The 10,857-nt window shown below is 43.0% G+C and overlaps 1 protein-coding gene across 2 annotated transcripts; it reads right to left on the minus strand.

Annotated features, from left to right (window-relative positions):
- Nucleotides 1–797: 797 nt before the first annotated feature.
- Nucleotides 798–10,158, minus strand: ENTPD4 (ectonucleoside triphosphate diphosphohydrolase 4). Of its 2 annotated transcripts, none has more exons than XM_075724013.1 (13): nt 10,121–10,158; nt 8,722–8,839; nt 8,254–8,451; nt 7,591–7,796; nt 6,912–7,062; nt 6,725–6,828; nt 6,062–6,121; nt 5,677–5,807; nt 3,936–4,102; nt 3,381–3,705; nt 2,549–2,634; nt 2,167–2,328; nt 798–1,882 (listed from the first exon to the last, which is right to left on the minus strand). In XM_075724013.1, the coding sequence occupies exons 2-13, from the start codon at nt 8,727–8,729 to the stop codon at nt 1,654–1,656; spliced, it is 1,827 nt and encodes a 608-aa protein (XP_075580128.1). In that variant the 5' UTR covers nt 8,730–8,839; nt 10,121–10,158; the 3' UTR covers nt 798–1,653. The 2 variants fall into 2 exon arrangements, with proteins under 2 accessions (XP_075580128.1, XP_075580127.1); XM_075724012.1 differs by having other exon boundaries at nt 5,653–5,807.
- Nucleotides 10,159–10,857: the final 699 nt, after the last annotated feature.

Below are 10,857 nucleotides of genomic sequence, written 5' to 3' on the forward strand. Positions count from 1 at the left end.
ATCTGCCTGGATCTTGCCAAGTCACACGCTGATACTTCCTCTCCACTTTACCACTAACATCAGCCCTTGTCCAAAGGGGGCTGCTTTATCTAAGCATGCAATTAGAGGCTCTGTACTCGGTTTTAGGCATCTCAGAAACAGGAAGTACAGGCTCTGTAACAATTGGCAGCGTCAGTTTTCTGATAAGAATTATCAGCCTACGAGTGCAACAAGTTTGTAGCACAGTTCCAGACATCAGAAGCGAGAGGTGTATTATCTAAGCATTCACTCAGATGGTGCTCAAAAAATAGCAAAATGCAAACCAGACTCTGAGCTGGTGAAGTGCTCAGATTTGTCAGGTACAAAAAATCCTTTATAAAGGGGAGAGACACTATTTGTTATTTCTGAACATTCAGTTAAAGATTCTGTTGCCGCTTCAAAACTCCCCACGTATCCAGTTAATTCTTATGACTGCAACACAGCCATCTACCACGACACTGGATGGAAGGAGCAGGAAGTTCAGCACCTAAGTTTAGCTGCAGTTCAGCAGATCAAACTGAAATTCCCTATACAGTCAAAGGCAAAAGCAAGCATATCCAAAGGAGACAATAAAACAATTGAAAGTATCTAGATTTTTAGATGAATAAACTGCACCTTGACAAAAATGGTATCAACATATTTAGTTCTCCAATACTGAAAACCGCATCCATTTTTCCAGCATATTCACACCTACTAGGAGAGAAGAAAGTTGTGCCAGTTGGATACAAACAGTAAGAACAAAAGTGATACTGTGCAATAAAATATCCGTACACCAAAAGTTTATATAAATCCCACTTTTAATCATGGACAAATTTACTTTCAAGTAAAATTAACAGTTTTAAATAAAATATAAATTAACAAATCAGAGTACTCAAAACCAAAAAAAAAAAAAAAGAGACACTGTGCACATCTACTCTAGCAGAAACAAAAGCCTAGGCATATTCCAGTTCTCTTCACCTTACTGGAGTTTCAGGCAGATCTCTGAATGATTATGAAACAGAAATAAAGGATTAAAAAGTAGTGACTTTTGCCACTGTGAGGCTATAGCTTCCAAGACAAAACTGTCACAAATAAAACAAAGTTGATTTAAGTAGTTTTGTGGAAGCACAGCATTGGGTGCAACAGATTTTTCTTCTCCATCACAGTACTTATCCCAGAATATAAAAATCAGATTAAGCTGTCCTAAAAGGTTGTTTTCTTACTGCTTTTGAAAACCCTGCACTTCCTTTTCTTTGACTGAGGAGACTCAGAATTGAGAGTTCAAGTGATATCACTCCTGGAATCTGGAAAAGAAAATAAAAACAGTCCTCATTCATCCTAGCTAACAGGATTTCACAATCTCACCAAAAGGATGAGAATTCACACTCATTCTCTTACCATACATAGCTTAAGCTGCTGCTGCTCATTTACTGACGAGTCTTTGCTCATCCCATTACAAACCAAAGTGCAATATTAAAAAAAATAAGTAATTTTTGGCAGATACTGTCTAATGAGACTAAGCCAAGTTGACCCCATTTTCCCATGTTTCCAAAGCCTAGCTTCTTCAATGGTTTAAAGGGACAAAAAGGAGGAACCCTGAGGCAAAAATGGCTTTTTTGAGTAGCAAGTCCAATAAAAGCTCTCCATCACAGCATCTCATAAGGGTCCTGCGATCTTCTGTGGTGGGAGGCCTTCCTCGATCCATAGGGAAGTAGATGAGCTGTTACGCAACATTCGCCTGTGGATCCGTCTGAGCCTTAGCAGGTAAAGCAGGATGGAGAGCAGCACAATCAGAAAACAGACAAAAAACAAATAGTGATTGTAAACAAAGGAGAAGCTCCTCCAGTGAGAGTGACTTCCACGGAAGTTTTCTTGCTGGATGTCTCTGAAAAGAATCAAAGGGATAACAGACATAAGTTGCAAATCAAACTTTGCCTCCAAACTATCCTACCACAGGAAACAGAGCCCATTTTAGCAGGATAGTCTTTCTAAAGCATTACTTGAGCTACCTGAAATATGTACTGAGGTTATATATAACGCACTAGAAACAACATCTTGTCTCCCCCTATCTGTCAGCTGCTTTGCTATCACCATACTACTTCGCTTCATAAAACCCCCCTACCTTCCACCCAAACGCTCCTTCCAGACATTTGAGAAAACAACCGGTACCTTAAAGGTAAAAACCGTGTTCGGTAAAGAATGGCTCCCAAGGTCCATTGCACCTCTTTATCATAAACCTGCAGAGCTGTTTTCAAATTGCTGTAACTCACAGGAAAAGAGAAGCCACTGTGAAATACTTCATACATCCAGGCAGACTTAAAACACTGGTACCTGTAGAAAGAGTGGCATAAAGTCAGGCCAGCAGTTACAGAGTCCCAGAGGACTGGGCAGCACATTTAGACACATAATTGTCAGTACTTTTTTTATGGCTGATGCAATATTTAAGGTTATATTCACACTTCCAATGATTTCATTAAATGGATCATTTAGACATGACCTCTCCCTGGCAACTCTGCATGAATGAATTTGCTGTACAAATACAAATACTTACTTCAATCTGTGGAGATCAGCATGTGATGCATAAAGACCATGGTCAAAACGTTCCCGTAGGACAGACCACTTAGTGGCACAATAATCCTTCAAGGGAAAAAAAAAAAAAAAAAAAAAAGGAAAGCCTTCAACATTGCTTCTGCCTTGAAAAGAAAAAAATGCCACAAGATAAGATGCTCTGTAAATACCAAAAGCTAGAAAACTCAAAAATAATTGCTTCCCTTGCACTGCTAATAAGTCAGACCACAAATTTCATGGTATTTTCTGTAACATTTTGATCCATACTTGGCATTTGTGGTTAAATTAGTATTCAATAGCACTTAAACGCTTTGGTCACGTACTTGGAGATGAAAAATAGACAACCTACTTCTAGGGCACTGACAAAGCAGGTCATATTCCTCTACTTTATGTTGTAGCCTTACTTTAAACTGTCCCCAACAGACTGATCCCTGTTAGGAGCAACACCTGAGAAACTGGTACAAAATACATAAAGCACGAAGAAAAGGAATTCTTTTTCTAACAACAACTAAGACATTCCTAAAAAGAAGCAAGAGGTGGAAGCAGCACAGATTTCCCCATTATCAGTAGTTCTGCTGGAACTTGACTACCATGAGTCCCGTTCCCTCTAGAGTCAATTTTATTATTGTGCCTTAAAACAAGTATTCTAAAAGAAAACCCAATGAGGAAAAGAGATGCCTTGTGATAGTTCATTGGCAGGGTAAAAGGATTTTGGATCTTTAAAGGAAGAGTTCTGTTGCAAGACTTTCAGAACAAAATGTTTCTGGAGAGTAGTTGGTTTGAATTAGAAAAAGTTGATCTCAAGAACACTTTACCTTTGCGGCTTTAGTAAATTTAGCAGCATTGTAATCTCCTCCCATGCGTAATACGTCCTCGGTGCAGTAGTAGAACTCTGAGAAGCCATAGAATTCACTGTTCTGAAAGTGCACAGCAGGCTGATAGACACCATTAAGAGATGTCTGCGTTTCATTAGTCTTATTCATGAACGGTTGAATAATTTCACGACACAGATTAAAATCTCCTGTTCCCCGCAAATACATTATCTGTCCATTCTGCTGGATCTCATCCTGAGCATCCAGGGGCAGGCAAGGATCTAGGTAGGGTGAATCAGAAGTCATGCCAGTCTGTTTGCCCAGCAGTCTGTATAAGGAGCAAGCACAGTAACAACTGCATAGTCAGAAACATCAAGCTCCAAGATACAACAGCATCAAAACAAAGCATCCTCATTTAAAAAGGCTTCAGCATTGCACGTGGCACACTGTAGAAATTCAGTTTTACGCCAGGATACTTTACTAAATATATTCAAGTTAAGGGTTTACTGAGTCTGGTGATGTACAAACCCATATCCCCAAGGAACTGCAGCCAGCTACCTGTTTTTAAGCGCTGTACTGGTAAATAGACTGTCTTCATATCGCTGGCGTGCTGCATTTCCCCCAAAGCCAAGGAACGTTGCAACGTAGACTCTATACACGTGCTCAGTTTGATGAGCATCACAGCCCAAGTTGAATTCTGCAAGTAAGTTTTTGGCTACTTCCTCCTGTTGGAACACAAGCACCAAGATCAGGTATAAACAAGGTGAACCAGAACCTAAAGATGAGTTCTTTGGACAACTGGATGCCCTTGACATCTTTAAACTTCACTCCTTACTCATCTATTTTGCTTTCCACAGGTCCACGTTACCTTCTACTTCATAGGGAGAGCAAAGCATATTGATTGCAGAGAACCACATTATCACTACTGATACTCAAGGAACCATAAAGGCCAGGAATTCTACTATGGATGCTGAAGTATCTTTTCCTATGAAAAAGTACATGCTGTGGCTACTAATCTCAATGCTACTATTTCTGACTGAGTCCCCGTACTACCAATTGCAGGTAGATTTATGGGCTGCCCAGCGGAGCTGTTCTTAGTTTTCCAATCTGGAGTTCTCCAGCTTCTCAGGAGACCTGTCAGCCACTCAGCTCTCCTCACATACCGCACACCAGTCACTTGCAGTAGCTTTTCAGGTATTTAAGAGCTGTGTAGCGGAAGCACTTAATATAGAATGTGCTCAGAAACGTAGCATAACATTGCATGGCTCCCAGCTGAGGCTGTAAATGAAAAACAGCAGTAGGACTGTAAGCACCAACATTCAGTTGTTTGACTCTCTTGTCATTCTCTGTCTGGGAACCTGGGCAGGCTCCATGACCAGAATACCTATTTTATATCAGCTTATGTTCAGATAGAGCCATACAACAGTCATCAAATCAACTGTCTGCAACTCCTCCTAATTCCAATTTGGATTTGACTGGGGCAATCTGCTCTGAATCTAAACGCCCATACTTTTGTTTAACAGCCCAAACTATTTGTTACACCATCTGTCTGAAAGGCAATGTAGTTACTAAAACCTGTGATAATGAAAACCCATCATTTCACAGGAAGATTTAAAAAAATAAAGATATACATCATTATAACAGTGCATTGAGAGTCAAAACATAGGGCTTTTATGCTATTTTTACTTTAGATAATTTCTCAATGAAGTTAACGGGAAGTTATCCAACTTCAAAAATTCAGGAATGACTCTAGAACTCAGTGGGTTGAAGTCAGAGCAATTTATGTTCCATTGAATACTTGTAACAAAGAAATCTGCTTCCTACAACAGATGAACTGTGCTGGGGATGTAGGTGATATTTAAACAAACCGTACTGTTACCCCCATGCCCTGTTAATTCAGTTTCTACCAACCCAACTTAAAGGAAAAAGCCATCTCTTATGTAAGCTGTTATATAAAAATCACCACACAACTTTTGGTTTCTAAACTCCAGAATAACAAGTGTAACAAATGTAAAAATTATACATACATGCACACACACAAAGAATGCATGTCCACTTAAAATTAGTGGCAAATTATACTACTTGAAATAAACATCCAAATGAACAAAATACAAATGAATTGCTTAGCTGATGAAGGACTTGTATTTGCCATCTTCTCTTGCCTTGGTTTTGGCATGTGATGTAATGAAGAATAGGACTCGACAAAGAAAACAAAACAACAAAAATGCATTAAAATAAACCAAAAGAAAAAGAAGAAAGTTGCACAGATAATAACCTGCTGCGAAGAGGCAAAGCTTACAGTTTTAGGGACTTCGTATGCTATCTGAGTCGACACTCCGCCCATGTCAAGAATACCCACTGTCCTCTTACGAAAGATGGCCTCTTTGTTTTCACTGCCTGGGACATGGACCTCCACAATCGCTTCATCCTCTGGATAAAACAATGAAAAGGCATTGAGAAGCACAACTAGGGTTGGCCTAAAGCGGCGCTACACTACTTCTAGTTAACTTATTTTTTGCAGCAATGCAGATCATTGAAATTCCACGTACAAGTTAAACCAACAGCAGCATCTGCACACGCATTATTCACTAACATCTCCACCTAAAAACATACCATCAACAGTGAAAGCACAGGAATGTACTTGAAGTCCTTCCTAAAATCCAGTTCACAATTAAGACACTTACCATCATCTGTATGTTCAAATCTTCCAAGAACAAAGTTGATGCCAATCCATGCATATACTCCTACATGCATAAGAAAACACATTTCAGGAATATCTGGTACATATCATCTTAAAAACAAAGAGGGATTTTTTGCACGAGTTAAGATATATCACCGCTCATATTTTATCACATAAAATACTTAAACATTCCTGACAAGTTATTCTATTCCTTCTCTCCCAAGTCAAGGCTATGATAAAAATCCTAATTCAATCTATTAAAGACAGTCTGATGTGTAAATTTCGGAAGAAGTAAGCACATTAGCTTTTAAAATTATTTTAAGCCTCTAGTGAGCTAATCATGTCAAAACATCGCTCCTTTAGAAACCATTTTTCCCTGCAAAGTTTCTTCCACCAACGATGTTGTGCCTTATCCCTCCCCAAAGCCAGAGAAAACAGACTAAAATTCCTGCTAAACACAGGTAAGTTATTTTCACTGCTAATTAGAAAACATTTAGACAAGTTAAGAAGATCACAGCAGATGATCATCTCCACACTCCGTATGTCACTACTGAGGAATAAGGTCTCTCAACCGAACCAGAATTTTAAAAAGCAACAAAAAAGTTATCAATGTTGTACCGTGAAAGCAGTATCTTTGAAATGTTTAATTTTTCCAACGTTAACCTACCTTCCTGTTTCCCTGAAATAACCTCTGCATGCGAGTCCGAAAACAGAAAATCAAAATGCACAGGAATATCAGTGAGCAGGTCTTCAAGTATTGCCTTCTGCTGGCTGCAAAATTGCATTTTGAACAGTTAAAAAGTCAGACACACAGGACAGCTATTCTAAATGCTAAAAATAAGACAGCCAATTACCTTTCTGGCAGAATCCTCATTCCTGCAGTACACAGAATATAAAGAGGAGTCTCTTTGTGTTTTGCACGTGGCACATGTTCGGCAGCAAAGCTCAGAAGTGGAGAAATATAATCACTGACCTTTTCAGGAGAGCTGGCAAACTCGGAAATGCCTAGTGAGACAGATAAATATGAAGACAAAGCCACTCAAGCTTTGGTTATCAAGATTTTCCAGGAAATACCCAACACAGAGGAGAAGCGAACAACCCAAAGGCAAACCCAGGAAGTCAACTACAGAAATAAGAAAATAAGAATGAAGCTGACACTTAATCACCCTCCAAACAGTAAACCAAAACCTGTATCAGGTATATTACCGACTTATACAATTGGTTCAAATAGCTTTACAGAAAGCCAGTTATTTATTCACTAAACAAACAGAACCAAGTTAACTGACAACTGAACCGGCAACTGTCTTAGCCTACAGAGAAACCTCTCCCTCCTGCCTGTCAGTGTCATGTTTCAAGCTTTAAAGCTGAACAAAGCTCTCTGCAAACCGAAGCCAAAGAAATCTGGAGGAGTGTCATGCTGACAACTTGCAAGCATCCTCTACCCTGACACTTTAAATACAGGGTTTGAAAAAGCCAAGTTAGGACAGGCAACTATCTAGAAAATTGCATCTAAAGTTAATTTCTTTCCAGTACCTGGTTTAATTTTCATAACCACTGGTTTTCTGTTTTTGTCCCTCATCTGTTTGATGTCCAACAGATCATGTGGATTACCGTTGTGCCTTGGCCAACAATACACAAAAATCCTAGAGCCGCTGCTGCCACAGTCCACAACAATTCCATAGTTCAGATTGGGGTTGTTTGTATCTGTAGCTTCAGTGTCAGTTACTCGGGCAAGGTATCTAGAAAAAAACCAAGGCATTACTACGTGGCAATTAAGTTTCATACGGAAGTTTTTCTCAACATCAGACTCCAAACAGGACAACAGTTTCCATTGTAGCAATCGCACAGTTTTCACTATTGTACCACTGCTGAAGAAAAAAAGTGAAGTGCCACCCATACGAATCAAATTCCCAGAATAAATAGCAAAAGTAATTTCCAAAATAAGTTATTACGCAATATTTTTGCGCCTATAGTTTTACTGAGCTGCTACAGATACATAAAATAAGGTATTAGAAAGCTGAATTATTGATAAATTGAAATCAACTTAGATAAGGAAAGCTTCATAAAAAAGCAGGGAGTTTAACTCACACTTCTTCCCCCCATTCATGTATTTTACAGAGACAACCTGTCAGTGTGTTCTCTTTCACACCAAAACTACATTTCATTCCTTTCCACAAAAGTCTCTTCAGCTCTCACCTGTGGAATCTTTTGTCCCTGTATGCACGCCCATACTTATTCCGGATGACTACCAGAGAGTAGTAAAGCAAAGAGACGGCAGCAGCAAGTATTCCTATCACAACAATCTGTCGCAAAGTGGTGTTGAGAATACGTGGACATCCCACCGGAGAGATGCTGAAGTGCCAAGAAGCAGGAAGCAAACATGAGATGCTGATCCTAAAATTCAAAGAGGATAATACGCTTTAAAAATGGACTTTATTACCAAAAAGAAGCACAATGCATTCCGAAACAAGCAAAGGACGAAGATTCTTCATAAAGCTTTTCATTTTGCTCTGCTCTAGCTTTCCTTATGCTGTGGCTTGAGTGTAGTCAAGACACTATTCCTGCCTTTGAATTCACGCTTAGCCATGAATTTGTGATTAGGTTTCCTATCATTCACTCAAAAGGCATCACAATTTAATTTGACTGTTCCTTTGGGATTCTTACCTCCCCATTTTGGGATACGGCTAGCAGAGAAAAAGACCAGCTGGTGTTCAAACATCAACCGGTCACCTCAGACTGACGAGGCACATCAACCATTCTCAAAGCCATTGCTCTTCTGTTCCTGAGTTAAAAAGAAAAGACAGATGATCTTCTAGACAGCACATTATGAAGAGCATTGCCAGCAGGTCGAGGGAGGTGATCCTTCCCCTGTACTCCGCACTGGTGAGGCCACATCTGGAGGGCTGGGTCCAGTTCAGGACTCCCCGGGACAAGAAATACATAGAGAAAGTTCAGTGTAGGGCTGCAAAGACAATGAAGGTACTGAAGCATCTCTCACATGATGAGAGGCTGAGAAAGCTAGGCCTGTTTTATGCGAAGGAGACAGTTCTCACAAATGCATATAAATATCTGACTGGAGAATGTTAAGATGAAGGAAGCGGACTCTTTTCTCAGTGGTGCCCAGGACAGGACAAGAGGCAATAGGCAGAAACCAAAATACAGAAAATTCCATCTGAACATTAAAAAAAAAAAACAAACCCAAACCCAAAAAGCTGTGAGGGTGGTGGGACACTGAAACAGGTTGCTCAGAGAGGCTGTGTGGTCTCCATCCTCAGAGACATTCAGAGCCTGACTGGACACGGGGCTGGGCAACCCACTCGAGCTGGCCCTGCCTGGAGCTGAGCTGCGCACTGCCCTGCTCGGGGAGAGGAAGGAAAGTTAGGCCCAGACAGCAGCGCACCAGCTACGCAAGGTCTTTATAAACAGCGCATCTTCAGCTCTGCTACCACCGGCAAAGCCAGTCCTCAAAACTAAAGACTGCAGACATAATAAGACATCAGCGACGTTTATTAAAAAAAAAAAAAAAAAACCCACGCAAATACCGATACTTCAGCACAGGTCAGGCCTGTCAGCCTTTTCCACCCCAGCAGCTGGTCCCGCAGCTGGTCCCGCAGCCCTTCCACGCACGCCCCATCCTTACGACAGCACCTGCCCGAGGTGCCACGAAGTCCCTGCGCGGGTGCCAAACCGCAGCCGCCCACTCCCGCGCCGAGTGGCGCCCACAAACCCGCACCGGGCAGAGGCGGGGAGGGGAACGGCCATGGCGACAGGCCCCGGCAGCCCGCAGGGCAGTGCGGCGGGCTGCGGAGGATCCGCGCCCCTTCCTCACGGCCCCGGCAGCGGGGAGGCCGCAGGGCCCGGGGAGGCCGCAGGGCCCAGCCCGCTCTAACCCCCCGCCCCGCTCCCCAGGAACGCAGCGGCACCCCCGGCAGCCGGGGCCTGTCCCGGGAGCCCCAAAGCGCTCCCCGCACCCGGGCGCGCCCCGGGGGGACCCCCCCCCCCCCCGCTGCCGGCCGTCCCCCCTCCCCGGCCGGGGAGCCCGGGCAGCCAACGCCACACTCACCGCCCGGCCCGCCGCCGGCCCGCCGCATAGCAACCGGCGCCCGCTCCACTTCCGGGGCCCGCCGCCGGATGTGACGCACACACGCACACACGTCGCCACCGGGGCCTCGCTGTGGTGGGCCGGGAAGGGATTCCCCGGGGGCGTGCCCACATGCGAGGGGCGTGGTCAAGGGGGAGAGGGGGCGTGGTTTCAGGTGAGAGGCGTGGTCAGTGCGAGGGAGGCGTGGCCACGGCGGGGGGCGTGGCCAGGGAGGTGGCGATGGGTTCGTGTTAATTCCTAGCCCAGGGCTGGGGGGCGAGCAGCGCAGGGCTGTGCGAGCCACGGGCGACGTGGCTGGTGTAAACAGGCAAATACAAATTGCAAGCAGTGTATGAACGTCTGAATAGAAATTTATCAGCGGGAATGTAAAAGGATAAATATTTGCTCATATGTTACAAACATACGATGCTATTGTAGCACCTCTAATAAACATAAATGTTTATTAATAAATACATGAATCTGGTTAAAAAAAAAAAAAACAAGCAAAAAGCCTCTCCCTGCCTCGAAGGGGCTGAAAATCTGCCAGCAAAGCAAGAAACCCTCCTGCACACCGCCACTGAGCGGCAGCACAGCTTGTGCCCACGCAGCTCCAAGATCCCTTCGGAGAGCTGGAAAGAAAATGTTTATCCTGGCAACTCTAATGTATTAATAACAGGAATAACCTCGCGGAAAGGCTGGGGAGCTTTGCGGGGGCCTCA

Source organism: Pelecanus crispus, chromosome 21 (assembly GCF_030463565.1).
Source record: "Pelecanus crispus isolate bPelCri1 chromosome 21, bPelCri1.pri, whole genome shotgun sequence".
NCBI lineage: Eukaryota > Metazoa > Chordata > Aves > Pelecaniformes > Pelecanidae > Pelecanus > Pelecanus crispus.